Raw genomic sequence first — 17,642 nt, 5'->3', positions numbered from 1 at the left:
TTGGACCAGTAGGTATGCTTAGTTCGAGTGTGTTAACTTCTCGATCGCGTTAAAGCTAATTCATATGTGTATGAGTTGGAACAGCATCCCTTCGTTTGCCGCTAGGGGCGTTGTTCCAACTTCATACAACTTTGAGTTAGCTTTTGCGCGTTTGAGAAGTTAAAAAACTCGCACTAAGCACACAGCTCAATGAAGTTTGCTGGTAGGGTAGGGCATCTTATGAGCGTGTGCCGGTTGGTAAAACCGATCCACCTATTTCAGTTGCGAAGTTATAATGCCTTTCACTGTGAAGGGTAGGCCAATCTTTATACTATAATAAATAATAGTTTAAAAAAACTAACAAAATACGCTTTTATAGTAAGTAAATCCAACTAAAATATATAAAATGAATTTTAATAAATTTGAATTAAAAATAGTGTAAGAAAAAATGATTTTATTGTAAAAAAGCGTGGGGTGCTTTTCAGGATATTATCAAAATAACCCTTCTACTCAGGGACGTCTTAAACTAGGCTGTGGCCCTTGGGCACACAAGAATTTGAGGCCCTTTTGGAAAGTAAAAAAAGCGAATTATAATAACATTTTTTTACTGAGTATGACCATTTATTATAGGTAATCAAATACAGTATGATATAATAATATTAATTATATTAGAATCCTGCTGGTTTTTTGGTTACGATTACGATAATGGTTTCTTTCGGGATTTCTGTTCAGCAAAATATTCCATTATATCTTTAAAGTCAATTTTTTGAAAGATATCACTTTCTATGCCCATAATTGACAAATTACTCAGCCGTTCTTGTAACATTGTCGCAATTCATTTTCTATTCTCTTAAGCTGCGAAAATGACCGCTCTCGACTACAAATGGTAATCAAATTGTCGGTCCTTCGGGGCCCCCTGAGAAGGGGGGCCCTGGGCACGGGCCCCGTGTGCCCTTATGGTAAAGACCACGGAATAGATAAATAGGGTTATATAAGGTTAAATAACCTTATTTATCTATTCCGTAGTAAAGACGGTATTGCTTCTACTCGTATCTGTTCATAAAATATTTATAACTACTGATACTATGCGCCCCCACGCTTTTTTCTATTCTTTAGTTGGATTTTCTACAAAAGCGTGTTTTGTTAGTTTTTTATACTGCTACATATTTATTTTTTATTTTTTAGTTGATTTAAAATTTTTGAAATTTTTTTTTTGAATTTTTTTAATATTTATTTGTCATCGGTCCTTAATAAGTATACCAAATTTCGAGTTAATCCGATGTTTTGAAAAGGGTCAAAGTCATGTTCAAAGATTACGTTACATATATACATACGTCTGGAGCTAATAAAAGCGTATTAAAATAGAGATTTGGTGGTTGGCGGCATTTACGTTGTTGTTGTCTATGGGCTCAAACATCAAATTTCATAATGACACAACAAGTTAAAAATAAAGTAGATTTTTCGTTTATTATAAACAAGTTTAATTTGTATAAGTAGGTGTGACTGTTTATTGAAGTGTCATTTAGATTTTTTAGACTTAGGATTAGACATTAGGATGACTATTTCGATTTTGGTGTTTTCGCTTTCCTTCTTCGGCTGGTAGAAACGTTTATCGCTCCTGTTCATTTTGACGAGCGGTGTCGTGTACCAGCCGTACCTGAAGAGGTTATGTTTGTATCAGTCACACAGCTTTCTCCATTTTGATCCACACAGAATTGTCTTTAATCTCGTGTTCACTGATCGTTTAGAACCACTGAGTGTGTTTAGTAGGTACCGAATGTATAGCGATGAGTGCTGTAGTGACGCGACGACGCCGGCATTCAAATCCTACCGTCAGGTGCCTTTTTTCTAATCAAACAAATACTTCACACATGTTCATGAATGATTACCACAATGGAGCTAAACATCATATAGTAAAAATAAAGGCTGAGAAAATTATAATTTGCAAAATTATTGGTGGTTCGGCCTGAAGTTAGTCCGTAATGGTAGGGGTATCGCGCAAAAGAATTCATTTCGGTTTTGGAGTCTTTCACGTCTTAAAGATTGGCATACCTTTTGTGGTGCCTAAGGGCTCTAATAGCCATTAGCTCCAAAAAAGGAAACAAGCAATATTGTGGGAAAAAAGTGTTCAAGAGGTGGTTATTTTATATTACACTAAAAAAATATTTAAAAATGTCTTTGTTGAATAGGTACGTATGGTTAGTATTCTGCGGTTCTAGTGAGTCGTGGAGAGAAAGCTATTTTTACGGTTATTTTATTTACGTTTCTTTTTACGGTTTAATCTTTATTTTTGATTTAATTATTTACGACTTTGCGAACAGATACAAAAATCTTAAAAAGACACGTAAAGGTAGTGATTTTTTTTTGATAATTGATATATTGTATTTAATACAATATTCAAATGTCGACGAACAATATCCTAAGAATGTGTGATCACGAAAACTGTAGGATTCATTATATTAGTTTGATTGGTCTCAATATTGCGACGTGATAACAAATAAATTACATATTAGGAACAGAATTCATTTGAAAAAACGGCTTGTGAAAGAAAAAAAAACAAACGAATGAAAATCTAACTCTTGGTTCTCAGTGGCCGGCGATGGATACTTGCTTTGAGGTCCCTTTGCCCTGGTCTGGGCGACGTTGTGATGGTAATCGTCCACTTTTTTCGTTTGCTCTTCGGATTCTGCTTTTAGCTGATCATGAGCGGCGTAGAATTTACCAGTAACAGGGATTGCTGTGCGAGTTTCGTGTGGAGAGAAATTTATGTGAACAATAAGTAATGAATATTAAAAGACTACGCTTCAAGTAATTTCATATAAAATATATATGTTTTCGCACACTTTTTTTTATTGCTTAGATGGGTGGACGAGCTCACAATCCACCTGGTGTTAAGTGGTTACTGGAGCCCATAGACAGCTACAACGTAAATGTGCCACCCACCTTGAGACAAGTTCTAAGGTCTCAGTATAGTTACGACGGCTGCCCCACCCTTCAAACCGAAACGCATTACTGCTTCACGGCAGAAATAGGCAGGGCGGTGGTACCTACCCGTGCGGACTCACAAGAGGTCCTACCACCAGTAAAACGCACGCATTCGTTTTATCTAGTTACATTTAGAAACGTTTAGAAGTCGATGCCTTGTAATTGATACGAATATGATAATTGCTGAATTAATTAAACTATTAATCAATGCCTTTAAGCATTCTAAGTCTGACCAAGTCAGTAGTTATATAAATATGTATAAAACAAAAACACTAACATCCGAAATTGGGTCTGTAAATTTTATAGTTTCTGAAATGTTTGACTTCCCTATATATGATCTCGTTAAGCATGTGTATGTCGATGGCCATACGTGTGCCGAACGTGCATTTCGCGTCACCACCCATCGCTGTAAAAGAAGAAAAAATCTCAATTTTTAATACGCTTTTATTAGCTTCAGACGTATGTATGTTAGTATGTAACGGAATCTTTGAACATGACTTTGACCCTCTTCAAAACGTCGGATTTACTCGAAATTTGGTATACTTATTAAAGGCCGATGATTATTCAATATTAAAAAAAAAATGAAATTCAATTAAAAAATGAAAAATAAGTAATAGTTTAAAAAAACTAACAAAATACGCTTTTATAGAAAATTCAACTAAAAAATAGAAAATAAATTTTAGGATATTATCAAAATAACCGTTCTACTCATATATGTTCATAAAATATTTATAACTACTGATACCATGCACCCCAGGCTTTTTTACAATAAAATCATTTTTTCTTACACTATTTTTAATTCAAATTTATTAAAATTTATTTTCTATTTTTTTGTTGAATTTTCTATAAAAGCGTATTTTGTTAGTTTTTTTAAACTATTATTTGTTTAATTAAGCCGCAATCTTAACAAATATCGACTGAATTATAGTTCATGTGACATATTTTGGACCAAAGTAAGCACTGAGCTAGAAGTTTTCAGCATCCTCCTCCTTGCGTCGGTTTCCTCATTACTGAGGGTCGTGGTCATGGCCTTGAAACAGATTGTTTTTTATAGTGCACCGCCATCTGTTCCTATCTGCAGCTGAGTGCAGAGCATCGTGCACTGTGGTATCCAGGACTGCACGAATCTGGTCCGTCCAACGGGTCGGGTTCCTGCCTCTTGGTCGCTTGCCCTCGACCTTTCCAGTGACCATCAATTTCTCTAAGTTGTCACTGTCTTTCCTTGCGCTGTGGCCAAAGTATTCAAGAATCCTTCGCATGCAAATGGTGGAGAGTCTAGTCCGGATCTTCAACTGAGCTAGGATGGATACATTGGTACTGCGTGCGGTCCAGGGAATACCCAACATCCTCCTCCAGCACCACGTTTCGAAGGCATCAATCCGATTGCGGTCAGCTTTCTTTATAGTCCATGTCTCTGCTCCGTATATGAATATTGAAAACACTAGTGTGCGGACTAGGTTGCTCTTGGTGTTCATAGAGATATTTTGGTCCTTCCATATTTTGTCCAGCTGAGACATGGCACCTTTTGCCATCCCAATCCGTCTGCGAATTTCCGGTTCACAAGAGCCATTGTTGCTGATGTTGGAGCCCAGGTAAATAAAGTTGTCCGTTACTTCTAAATTAAGTGTACCGCTGAGCTCCAGTCTGCCTGTGCGATCAACGATCATGACCTTTGTTTTAGATCTGTTTATCGCGAGTCCGAGGTCTTTGCTAATGCGCTCCATCCTGTCCAAGAACTTGCCCATCTCGATTTCGCTGGCTGCCAGGAGAGTGGTGTCGTCAGCGTAGCGTAAGTTAGAGATTTTACAGCCTCCGACGGTAATACCACCATCCCATCCATCGCATGTTTTCCTGACGATGTATTCGCCGTAAATATTGAACAGGATGGGTGACAGGAAGCAGCCCTGCCGCACGCCCTTGTGAAATTTGAACGAGTCAGATGCAGTCCTATCGATTCTCACTACTCCCTGGCTGTTGTAGTATAATGACTGAAGGAGTGCAGTAAGGTGGCGAGGGACACAAGTTTTCAGCATACATACACTTATACATACACTTATGTGTACGAAAAACTATCTGTCAAAAAGTGTCAAAATTGGGTGGCACCACCGTAGCAAGTGGTGTAATTTCAAAGTTAGCGCCAAAAGTTATCATATGAAAATTTCAACTCAGCAAATCGTTCCCTGATGAATCTATTTCATCAATCTATACCTAAACTATAAGCATAAAGAAGTCTACTTAAAGCTAATAGCTTAAGCTTAAAGTTACTATCTTAAAACGGTCTACACGTGATCATAAATAAAATTCACGGTAAGAACCCGCAAAGTTTGAGACAATTTGTGAGCTTGAAATCTTTTATCCAAGCATACTATGAATAACATTATTACGTAACGAGATCCTAGTATTACAATTTAGATTATTCTTGTTGTGTTCATGTAATAAAGTACATCATCTTGTATTGCTATCAAAGATCAACGAATACACAATGTCGATTAGCATGCTCTCTAGTAGGAGGTTGTCATTGTCATTAACATGAGACAAATCAAATTTACAGCCCAAGGTATATAACACTATTTGGTAAATTGAGAAAAATCGTGTATGAAGACCCAGTGGTTGAAATGCTAAAAGCTTAAATGACATAACCCGATATTTACCTGATTTAAATCTGTTCTAAAGTAAAAATAAAAACGAAAGCTATTTCCAAAAGTATGATTGATTACTGATTGATTAATTCGAAAGCTTCAAAGAATAGACATGTTTTGTTTTTTTGCGAACATAATTTGTCAAGATTGATTAGACGTTAAGTGATAGTTAAGAATGCAGTGAAATAGAGGTCAGTCAATATGATCTGTAATTCAAGCCATTAAATAAAAAATAAATAATAATAAATCTAACTTTTATTTTTTTCTATTTTATTTGATAATTTTTGAATACGAAATGATAAACAAATAATCATGGAATAATTTCATTTATTTTATAGCAATAAATAGAAAGCAGCCTGGCTTTAAACATAGCACAGCCTGTGTTCTTTGTGTATTTTAGCTTTTTGGTTTGTACATGGTGTTCTTTGATCATAATTAGAAATTCTTCTTTATTCAAAATACAAATAACGCACAAAATACAACACATTTCATTACAACACTTAATATATTCCTAACTTATTTGCCACATAAATGTGGACACGGTGTACGAGTTATTAGTATGAAATTAATAGGACGCCATACTGAAATAACCCGTCTCGACAGGACGGCGTGTTGTTGTGGTTGTAATCAACAGGTGCAGATGTTAATTTTAATGGGTCGGTTAACTTTGTTACGTCTGCACTGGCTTCAATTTAGTTTTAGTTGGCGGATAGATTAGTTACCAGGTCGTAACAGTTAATATTTTGGTTTTAAGGCTTATAACAGAGCTCTTCCAGTGATTAATAATATCCACACACTTTGTCTTCTTCCTTTTCTTCTTGCCCTTATCCCACATTATGTGGGCTCAGCGCACCATATTTTCCTCTTATGAAGCTGCATAAAGATTTTGCATGACCAGATATAAATGATTGCTCTCACTCTGCGAAACATCGTGCCACAAGGCGTCGCATCGCGAGAGCATCGGTATCGCAGGATCCGACTGATGCATGACCACGACCACTCTGTCAAGAGTGTATGAATAGGAAGAAGAAGAAGATAATGTTTATAACCAGTATATAAAGACATTCAGAGTAAATAATATAAATTTTTTTAGACTTACAATGTTTATATTTTTGACTATTGAAAGAGTAGGTAATGTTCAAAAACCGATTGGCTATTCCAACAAATTTGTTGTCTCTATTCCAGCCAAGATCTAGGCCTGTTGGTTTTTTTATTGTTTTGATGGATGGACGAGCTCACGGCTCACCTGCTGTTAAGTGGTTACCGGAGCCCATAGACATCTACAACGTAAATAAAAGCCACTCACTCAGTTTTTACAGTACAACGGCTGCCCCATCCTTCAAGCAGAAACGCATTACTGCTTCATGGCAGAAATAGGCGGGGTGGTGGTACCTACCCGTGCAGACTCAGGACGTCCTACCACGAGTAATACGCAAATTATAATTTTGCAGATTTGATTTTTATTACACGATGCTATTCCTTCACGGTGGAAGTCAATCGTGAACATTTGTTAAGTACGTATTTCATTTAAAAAAGTAGTACTTGCCGGCGGGATTCGAATATCGTAGCATCGCTACATACGAATGCACCGGGTGCGTTATCCTTTAAGCCACGACGACTTCAAAAATATATAAAATATGATAACACATAGAAGAAAAAAGTCTTCGCTAAATCTCACTATAATTTGGTGTGTCCTAAAGCATAATATTTAAGCTGTGATTGATATATAAATATGAACGTCCGTACTGTAATCAACTGATCTCTCGATCGTTGTAAGGTTATATTCTAAATAAGGGCGGGCATTACGAAAAGTTGTAACAAAATATACTATAATCATTAATCACTGACAAATGAAGATTCAAATATTTTTTTTGTAATCAAGTTAGTCATTTTTTTTCCGTGTTAATTTAGTTCTCATTGGTTTATTGTTAACACCAATGTCAATGGCTTACACATTAAAAACAATTGATTAACAAACAAAGCCGAAATAGTTACTCTTTTTTTTTAATTGCCCGTGTAGGCAAACGAGCGTACGGCCCACACCATGCCAGGGGCAGAGCCAAACCGCTGCCTGCCGTTTAATACTCTCCACAAGATCCGTTTGAAGAAAGACATGTCCTAGCGCTTGGGAAACACCGTGGAGGGGAGCTCATTCCAAAGCCAGATGGTACGTGACAAAGAAGATCTCTGGAAACGCACTGTGGATGAGCGCAGTGGCTCCAGGTTGCATGAGTGAACTCTATTCCGGTGGCGGGCGGTGCGATGGTAAAATGTTTTGTGTATGTATTTTGGGTAAATGTATGCTCTATGTAGATATGTATTTTAAACAACCATTTAAACTTTTAATTTTTTTTTAAATAAGTGCTTATAATTCGATTGGTTTTAATTAGTATCCCTGATATTTTTTACTAAAATCTTAAGCACCTTTTAAGCAAAGCTGTCATGACCTGTAAGCAGTAGGTACCTATAGGTTATTTGGTGTACTCGTATTGATCGATGTAATTACGCGGACGTTCAAATCAGAATCAAGACAGAACCGAAGTCCTGTTACTTATAGCTCATATACGATGTAAATGCCAGTATTACCATTCCAGGACAAAGGTTTAACTGAATAGTGGAATAAACAAAGAAGAAAAGGCGGCAAATCCGTTTCTCAATAAATATTAAAGTTGAAAAGAATTCCACACTGAAATTAATATGAAAGCAATATTAAAATTAAAAAAAGAAAATCTAATAACTGAGTCTCGTCCTTATACAGATCCCTGAACCGAATTTAAAACCTCGATCGACTATACGGCTCATTCTTCGAGCGATGAGAACGCAGAAGACTTTTCAGGGTGCCAGCTGTGTAATAGACGGAGCGGAATAGCTTTTTTATTGTTTTAATTGATCAACGGGCTCGCGGCGTACCTTGTAATAAGTAGCTATCGGAATCCATAAACACTCTGACGTAAATACCACCATTAGACTTGAAATATAAGTATAGCGGATATTTCATCATTTAAAACAAGAACGAACGATTGTTTTGCGTAAAAAATAGGCATAGTTACAACTAACCATTACGCGAACTACTATTGGGGTTTGTAATTATTTTTTCATGTGTTATACCTTTTTAATGAACAAGCGCCCCGCTCCGGATCCGCTCGGTTCTTTAAGAAAAATTTCAACGACCTTGTTTTATTTTTTAAATAAAAGAACACTTATTGCGGAATAACTATAATAGTTAGAAAAATGCTGTCGCGACACTTTTTTTTGAATAATAATGTGTTCTACAAAGTCGTAGTACATTATTTCATTCTATCATCCATATTTTTCGCAGGGCACGCGATGTAAAGAACATTTTAGGAAACTTTTGAAATTGCAAGATCTTGGAAAGTAGGGTGTGTGTTATCGCTATATCACGAACGCAATCGATTAATCTTTTTCGCAACGTTATAATAACCCGCTTCGCTCCACACTGTGTGTACATCACAACAAAAATTCCGATCATCTATCGCGTCCCATCGATATTGCGGGCATCCGCGACACCCGACGAGACAACTATTTCATAAGACGTATAATTGGAATAGCCGCGAGATACCTGGCCTGCCTCACCCCACACCATCACGCTCGGCCGCATAAGGTGATTAGCACACGGCTTTAAATTAAAATTGCGACTTCCGTGTTCTCTAAGACTAAAGTCGCAGAGTCGCAATCCTTTTTTGTTGGGTACAATGAAGCCGCTGCCTACCGCTAAGGACTATTTTCGAACCTTATTTGGAGAATACTGGTGGTAGGACCTCTTGTGAGTCCGCACGGGTAGGTACCACCACCCCGCCTATTTCTGCCGTGATGCGTTTTGGTTTGAAGGGTGGGGCAGCCGTTGTAACTATACTGAGACCTTAGAACTTATATCTCAAGGTGAGTGGCGCATTTACGTTGTAGATGTCTATGGGCTCCAGTAACCACTTAACACCAGGTGGGCTGCGAGCTCGTTCATCTATATAAGCAATAAAAAAAAGAAAAAAAAAGAATAGCGCTCGGGAAAGATCGGGAAGGGTGTTCATTTCAGAGCTGAGTGGCACGGACTACTCCGCTGACCCAAAAACAGTCTGTTGAATCAGAAGCACGATACACTCACTGCCAACCAGTTGCTCGTCAGGGACACACCGGAATGCTGGTAGCGCACCGTGCCGCTTCAATCCCGTTCGGTCGCCCCATCTTCTTCTACAGGGGTATGCCGTATTCTACAGGAGCCGGAGTAAGACCAAACTCCTCCTCCAGCCCTAATGCATAGTTAACTTACTCATACCGATGGTGGTGCGATGACCTCCGAACGGTGGTCGGCAAGAAGTGGATGAGGAGAACCATAGAGCTGGCTCAGTGGTGTGGATTGGGAGAGGCCTATATTATTCAGCAGTGGACGACTGTTGTCTGATGATGATGATGATGATTAAGTTTATTTGATGTGGCCGCATATATAAAATAAAAAATCATAAAAATAAGAAGTAAATACTTACTTACTGATAGATACTTGTACCCTGATGGTGCTCCACATTTATGCTTTTTATTTATTACCTAAGTATTCGCAATCTCTAAGAACCTGTTTTATATCAGGTCTTTTACATATACGCGGACTGTAACTTTACAATTGTGAATTGATTTTGGTAAATCGATTTCTTTTTTTTACCTTTTTAGTACCTAATAAAATTTAACGGCCGTCTGGTGTAGTGGTAAGTGACATGGTCACTACACAAGGGGGTCGCGGGTTCGAATCCCGCCAAGGGAAGATATTTGTATGATAAATATAAATGTCTTTTCCAGGGTTATGGATGTATATTAAATATATGTACGTGTATAATAAAAATCTTACATTTATTTCCGTTATCTGGTACCTGTAACACAAGTTCTTTACGAACTTAGGACAGGACCAGTTAACGTGGCGTGATTGTTATTAAATATTTATTTATTTAATATATTTAGTCAGATAGGAACAGTGGTATTGAAATATAAATATACCGGTCGCAAGTTTACACAGACGGTATAAAGGAGGCCTTACTTATTAAGTTCATTAAGCTTTGAAATGCAACGTTCTATTGAATCAAGTTCAATTATTGTGTTTGGATTAAAATCCTTCCAGTGATATCTTCATAATTAAAATGTACGGCGGCATTTTTAACACGGAATCCTCTTTTGGAACGAGCTCTACCAAGGGGAAGTCAAACAAACCGCCAGAATCTGTTAAATCTTTCTGTGTGCAAAGAAACGTTGATCAGTCGAAATGTCATTGAATGTTTTTCAAGAAATTTAGGTGACCATAGATAATAATAATTTAAGTAGGCGATTCTTAGCACAATATTAAAATATCAATGAATAAATACGATACCTTGGGCATTAGTGATCATAATAACCATGAAGTACCTATTTGAAAGGAAAACAATAAAATCAAAATTATAAATCGTTCAAATAATTATAATTTATATTCACGACCCGCGGGAACCAAAGACCATTACAAAAAATGTTTTTTTTTTTTAAATACAGTTTTGCACAGAAACTACTTTATTTTGGTTCATAAGATGTTGTTCAAACTTCATTAAAGCTGTTTCTTAAACTGTGAATTCGTTTGAAGGTTTTAATCCCTGTTTTGTTAGTTAGCGAAATTGTTTATCGCGTTGTGGAAAGAGCTCTCAAACAAAACGAATTTCGTTGAGATGAGTTGGTTGTTTAACAAACAAATTACCATTATTTATTTTGACTGACTCGCTAGTGCAGTAGTTAGTGCTTCTGACTATTGCGCCGAAGATCTTAGGTTCGATTCCTACATCAGGCAAACATTTTGTAACAAACAGTTTCTTTTTTTTTATTGCTTAGGTGGGTGTTAAGTTCCTACCGGAGCCAATAGACCTACCTATACCTACAACGTAAATGCCGCCATCCACCTCGAGACATAAGTTCTAAGTCTCAGTTTTAACAGTACAACGGCTGCCCTACCCTTCAAACCGAAATGCATTACTGCTGCACGGTAGAAATAGGCAGGCTGGTGGTACCTATCCGTGCGGATGTTCTTGAGTCCGCGTGGGTTCTTGAGTGAAGATCGGCAAGAAACGTATGAGGAGAATCACATCAGCATCATCATCATCACTATAAGCCTTTATCTGCCCACTGCTTAACATAGGCCTTCCCCAATGCCTCCCACAGAATGCGGTCCTCCGCCTTCCGCATCCAACGACTTCCCGCCGTGCGCACTAATGGCATCGCTGGCGTTAATTGATAAGAAGCTTATGTCCAACAGTGGACGACTAAAGGCTGATGATTGATATTCACGAAGATTTTTACTACTAAACGTTCTTCCTTCGTCGTAGAAGCCATTTGTGAGTACATGTAATGAGGTAATAGAAAAATAATAATCACTTGAGGCATTTGAACACTGGAATAATCGCATTGCTTTATATGAGTACACAGGGCGTCTTACCCGTTAGACCACGACGAACTCAGCAATAGGAAAATTTACCTATGGTATGGAGATCTGCAAAATAGGTTGTGAAAATCTACGAAAATAAAATGTAAATTTTTCTTTAATTTTTTTTTATTGCTTAGATGGGTGGACGAGCCCACCTAGTGTTAAGTGGTTACTGGAGCCCATAGACATCTACAACGTAAGTGTGCCAGCCACCTTGAGATATGAGTTCTACGGTTTCAGTACACTTACAACGGCTGCCGCACCTTTCAAACCGAAACGCATTACTGCTTCACGGCAGAAATAGGCGGGCTTGTGGTACTAAAAAGTTTTCACCAGTTTTCTTTAAATAAATCGATTAATTAAAAAAAACAATAAAGATATTTAGTGGCGTCGTTCCGTTAGATACCAGGGAGTCATAAATCGTTTGTCGTTCTTTTGTTTAGCTTAATTGCCTGTTCGGGGGTAAAATTGCTGTGATTTTCTCAAACGCGAAAGGATAACTTAAGTTTCAAGCCTTTTCATCGAAGATATTTCTTTTCAGGAGTTTGTAGATGGTAATGATTTGAACAGGCTCTGATTGTCTCGACGGAGCGCAACTTCAAGATTCTGCACCACTGGGTACCACTGTGTTACCAATGTGTCCGAGTGACTGACAGCATCATCACGCTCGTGGCCGCTCACTGTGAGCTCAATGCTCAATTGATCACAACACAATTTTCTTTTCCCTACCTAATCACTGGGAGCCAAAGGGGTAATTCCAGCTACTTACGAACTGGTAGGTGAGCTCACGAGCTCAACTTGAGAAGTTTTTCTAGCAATGGCCTAGCCAGAGTAGTACTTCGCAGAATCTACCACCAATACCGTCTTTACCATAAGGGCACACGGGGCCCGTGCCCAGGGCCCCCATTCTCAGGGGGCCCCGAAAGACCGACAATTTCTCTCACAGGTTTATTCTCAAAACATTTTTTCGGGCACATTACATTTTTTTCACAAATCAGTAATCAGAAGGTATTTACAAGGCATATACTATGACTATAATATAAGATTTTGCTCAACAGAAATCCCGAAAGAAACCGTTATCGAAATCGTAACCAAAAAACCAGCAGCATTCTAATATCATTAATGACATATTATATCATACTGTATTTGATTATCTACAATAAATGGTCATACTCAGTAAAAAATGTTATTATTTTTTTACTTTCCAAAAGGGCCTCAAATTCTTGTGTGCCCAAAGGCCCCATCCTAGTTTAAGACGTCCCTGTCTACCACCGGATCTACTGAGAAGATCCGACGAGAAACTCAGTGAGTTGAATCTATGGGTACGACACTCAACGCAGTTTCTCATTTAAGTACCCACTATCACCTAATAATAGTAGGGCATACCATAGTCTGTTTGCACTTTTATTTAATTCGTCCTTTATTTAATTAACTTGACTCTGTATACATTTGTGTCACGTTGAAATGTTTCACAGTAATTTCATACGTTTGTATAAAAGAAGTTGTAGTTGCTATAGCCATCACAAAATGGCTAATTATGTAAAAAATAAGACGTGGCTTTTTGTAATGAACGAGTAATGATAACGCTTTATAGAATTGTATTGTGTAAATAAATCTTATGTGTAAAAACCCTGGCTTAACGCCGATATATACCAGGCGTAGGAATCGAACCAGAATACAGTCGCAAAACTCATATCGTTTCTTTTTTGGATTAAGATAATTCTATTCTTTAATGAACTACAAATGAAAGATCTTCCAACAAGCTTTGTTGTTACTTGATGGAAGCGACGTTCCGATAACACAATCCGATTCATTAATGCCCAGTGTTGTTGGTAATATAGTCAAGTATTATAGTTCAATAGGATAAGTAAGTATATTGGTTGACTTCAATATTTAGGTACGCTAAAAAAGTTTGATCATTCCGCGGTAAAGAGTAATACTTGTTGTAACAATGTTTTGCTTGATGATTTTCATTTTACACAATACCTATCTAACTTTACCACAGACTATTAGTAACTTAACTTGCCTGTACAATATTACAAGTTGTGTGGTTTTGCGGAATATATTTATTAGTGCCAAATTCCTGGATTTCGGGTCAACGGGAAATCGAGTAAGCCATAGACACAGATTAGTTAGCGAGATTCAAATATGGATGTGCTAATAATAAAAAGACGTGCTTAATTTTGTTTTTCAATTATTAATATTACTTTTTTTTCGGAAAAGTTAATTTTATATTTATACTAGCTGACCCGGCAGACTTCGTAGTTCCTCAATCGATAAATAAAAGAGACATCAAGGGGACGAATCACAGGAAAAACAAAATTGTTTGTTATTATATAATTCCGAGCTTTTTTATATTTTCTCACCTTTTAATCCTTTCCTGGACTTCCATGAATAATTCAAGACCAAAATTAGCCAAATCGGTCCAGCCGTTCTCGAGTTTTAGCGAGACTAACGAACAGCAATTCATTTCATATATAGAGATTTAAGTCCAGGTCTTTAAGTTTTTCATGAAATGAAACAAGTCACGATAACTGCTTTGTATGTTTCTGTATTATATCTTTTTGATGTCTTAGAATAGCACCACCCCATGTTCCTGATTCATTGGAAAATAGACAGTTGCATTCTCTGAATATTGACCATTATCTTGTGATGTCAATGAGCTCTTCTGACCACAAATGGCTTACTGTAAACGTTTCCTACAACAGCAATATCGATAGCTGTTTAGCTGTTTCAAGTATTCTAGTTTAAAATTTGTTACGACTGTAAGGTGATTATTGCACCTTGGTTTCGGTCCAGTTTTATATCTCAGGAGTAGGTATTGGTGGTACTGTTTAGATGGAGTTTGAACGAGTTCTGCTATGATTTGCCCTACCTATTCGCTGGTAGCCTAAGAGGCTATAACGCCCGGACGGGTGGGTGAGCTCATGGGCTCAACCTGAGAGAATTTGCTAACACTAGCCCCAGCAGCATGAGGTTGTGGTCGTTTCAACACTGACCTACCGCCCCAACGCGTACATGGAAGTCCGGCGATTTCTTCTTGAACCAAAAAAGGTACTTTTTGAAACCATTTTATTATAAATCATTTCATTTTTCACTTTGCACATAGGTGTTAGCTACGGAGGACATTACTAAAAGCGTTCACTTCGTGAAGATCGATAATATTCTGTCTAATGGTTTCAGCAAAATTTTCTTATTCGACGATTCATATCCTGTCTTATATTAATTTTGTATCGAAACTTCAGAGCTTAGTGATTTGATATAATTAAATTATTTTTCTACACAAAGTGAAATTTTTAATTAAAATATTGTATTCATATATTATATTATCTCATTTCTCTAGAGGTCAGGTCTAAAAGTTACTAATGCACCACGTTACCCGCCCGATTGTAAAACTCCTGCCAAATCCTTATGTGGCACGATGAGAGGAAATGCTGCGATGACCGTGGGGTAATAAGAGATAAGGTCAGGATCAGTATCTTCAGTGGTTGAATCAATTGAAACTTCAATGCTGTGTCAGGGCAGGTAGTAGCATTCAGGTTGCGAGGCAGCTTTTACTGGTGGTAGGACCTCTTGTGAGTCCGCGCGGGTGGGTACCACCACCCTGCCTATTTCTGCCGTGAAACAGTAATGCGTTTCGGTTTGAAGGGCGGGACAGCCGCTGTAACTATACTGAGACCTTAGAACTTATATCTCAAGGTGTGTGGCGCACTTACGTTGTAGATGTCTATGGGCTCCAGTAACCACTTAACACCAGGTGGGCTGTGAGCTCGCCCTCCCATATAAGCAATAAAAAAAACTTGTGTATGCTTAAGGCAAAGTATAGGAGAAATTTTCACTGTGAAGATATCGAATGTTTGCTTTTGCGTTTCTTTGTTTTCGCACCAGTAGAATTTGTATACGATTACATTTAACTATCGCTAAATGTATTGTGAAAATCGGTAATTTTTTTTGGAACGACGAACAAGTCACCTATCCAGGTCTCGGAATTTTTTTTTTCTTTTTTTTTTTCTTTTTTCTTATTTTTTTTGTTTCTTTGAATTTGCATATCAGTGAAGTTCGGACGCGCTTTCGTTTGACGATCGCGAAATGTATTCTCAAGAAAAGACATTTCTTGGAACGACGCTGAAGTTGTCTTCTGTACAGTGATGGTGGAAATATTTTCATTGCACCAGGTAGATGAACGACACGTTGGACTGACCAGATCCGCACTACCCTCGACATCACAGTTCACGATGCTCTACACTCGGCGGCAGATAGAGGCAAATGGCGTGGAATGGTCCGTAATAAGCTCTTGTTGCGAGGAGGTGGTCACGACCCTCAGTATTGAGGAAACTGAAGCAAGACGAAGCAAGGTAGATGAACGACTTCAATCTTAGATTTATTTATTTATTTAGACACACCAACAGCAATACACACAAAACATTCGAGCTTAAAATTAACATGTATAAAATTAAGTACTGGTATGTAAGCCAGTTACAGGCATGTACAGCAATCTCTTATAACACACTATGACATGTTACAGCAATTTTACATGGGTGGGGGTTACATTTAGATGGGTGGACTTGCTCACAGCCCGCCTGGTGTTAAGTGGTTACTGGAGCCCGTAGACATCCACATCGTAAATGCGCCACCCACCTTGAGATATAAGTTCAAGTATAGTTACAACGGCTGCCCCACCCTTCAAACCGAAACGCATTACTGTTTCACGGCAGAAATAGGCAGGGTGGTGGTACCCACCCGCGCGGACTCACAAGAGGTCCTACCACCAGTAAAAGCTGCCTCGCAACCTGAATGCTACTACCTGCCCTGACACAGCATTGAAGTTTCAATTGATTCAACCACTGCCTTCTTCCCCTTCGAAGCGGAACATACAATTACGTCGTTGCCAAAACATCAGTAACACTAGAGGTGTTACGAGCGCAAGGATATCATTTCGTAGAGAAAATAAAGTGCCGTTTATTTAATTCCAAAGTCTCATATGGAGCAGAGATGGTCTATCAAACTTCACTGATGATCACAACAAAGGTACTGATTTTCTGATTATTTGCCCGCCAAAAAAGTCCTGCACTTCTGCTTCAAATGTAAAATATCCTTTATTTCAATACAACCGAAACTTCGACTTACTTTATGCAGGTAAATGACAGTACTAAGCTAGGTTTAAGTTCTTTTGCCTATTTAAAAATTAAAAGAAAACTTTTTGTGCTACTTCAATATCGCTTCATACTTTCACTTGTAAATTAAAAGCCATAAGGTACAATACACGTTGTATTTTCCCTTGAAGCTATCGTGTGTACACAATGCATGTCTAGTCACACCGTGAAAGCCATCCTCCAGTGTGACTCCGACTTCGGGGTGGGACGCACGCTTCTCAAGCCGGAAAAGTTGTCGGGAAAATACGATCAGCTTATTTGATTAGTAATTCGATTAGAAGTGAAAAGACTCTCGATATTTTTGTGTCCTCGCGAGATTTTGGCTTTCGGCTGTACGCGGAGTTTTCTTTTGCTATGGAAGGTGAGTTTCATTTTATTTAAGACAGTTCAAGAAATAAAAAAAAACACTTTTACAAAATGAGACTGTAACTTTTGGCTAGCCCATTA

General features: G+C 37.9%; 2 protein-coding genes across 2 annotated transcripts in view; one reads left to right on the top strand and one right to left on the bottom strand.

Annotated features, from left to right (window-relative positions):
* Positions 1 to 1,417: 1,417 nt before the first annotated feature.
* On the bottom strand, positions 1,418 to 6,438 carry LOC114245092 (uncharacterized). The gene is made up of 5 exons (XM_089735744.1): positions 6,401 to 6,438; positions 4,487 to 4,815; positions 3,242 to 3,370; positions 2,557 to 2,716; positions 1,418 to 1,636 (listed from the first exon to the last, which is right to left on the bottom strand). Exons 1-5 carry the CDS (start codon positions 6,436 to 6,438, stop codon positions 1,498 to 1,500), a joined length of 795 nt encoding a protein of 264 aa, XP_089591870.1. The 3' UTR covers positions 1,418 to 1,497.
* Positions 6,439 to 17,386: 10,948 nt separating this feature from the next.
* LOC114245044 (sodium-dependent noradrenaline transporter) overlaps positions 17,387 to 17,642 on the top strand; it is a 47,950-nt gene continuing 47,694 nt past the window's right edge. The window contains exon 1 of the mRNA XM_089735724.1: positions 17,387 to 17,556. The gene's annotated coding sequence lies outside the window, so the exon portion shown is untranslated. The remainder of the gene's footprint in view (positions 17,557 to 17,642) is intronic.

This window comes from Bombyx mandarina, chromosome 20 (assembly GCF_030267445.1).
Source record: "Bombyx mandarina strain Sakado chromosome 20, ASM3026744v2".
Lineage (NCBI taxonomy): Eukaryota > Metazoa > Arthropoda > Insecta > Lepidoptera > Bombycidae > Bombyx > Bombyx mandarina.
The sequence above is the reverse complement of the archived record's forward strand: the minus strand, read 5'-3'. Positions and strand labels throughout refer to the sequence as shown.

Coding starts and splice junctions, on each gene's coding strand:
- LOC114245092 (XM_089735744.1), bottom strand. CDS start 6,438: ATGTGGGATAAGGGCAAGAAGAAAAGGAAGAAGACAAA. Junction 4,816..6,400: donor AAGAAAAGGAAGAAGACAAA/GTGTGTGGATAT, acceptor ATACATCGTCAG/GAAAACATGCGATGGATGGG. Junction 3,371..4,486: donor ACGGATTGGGATGGCAAAAG/GTGCCATGTCTC, acceptor CTTCTTTTACAG/CGATGGGTGGTGACGCGAAA.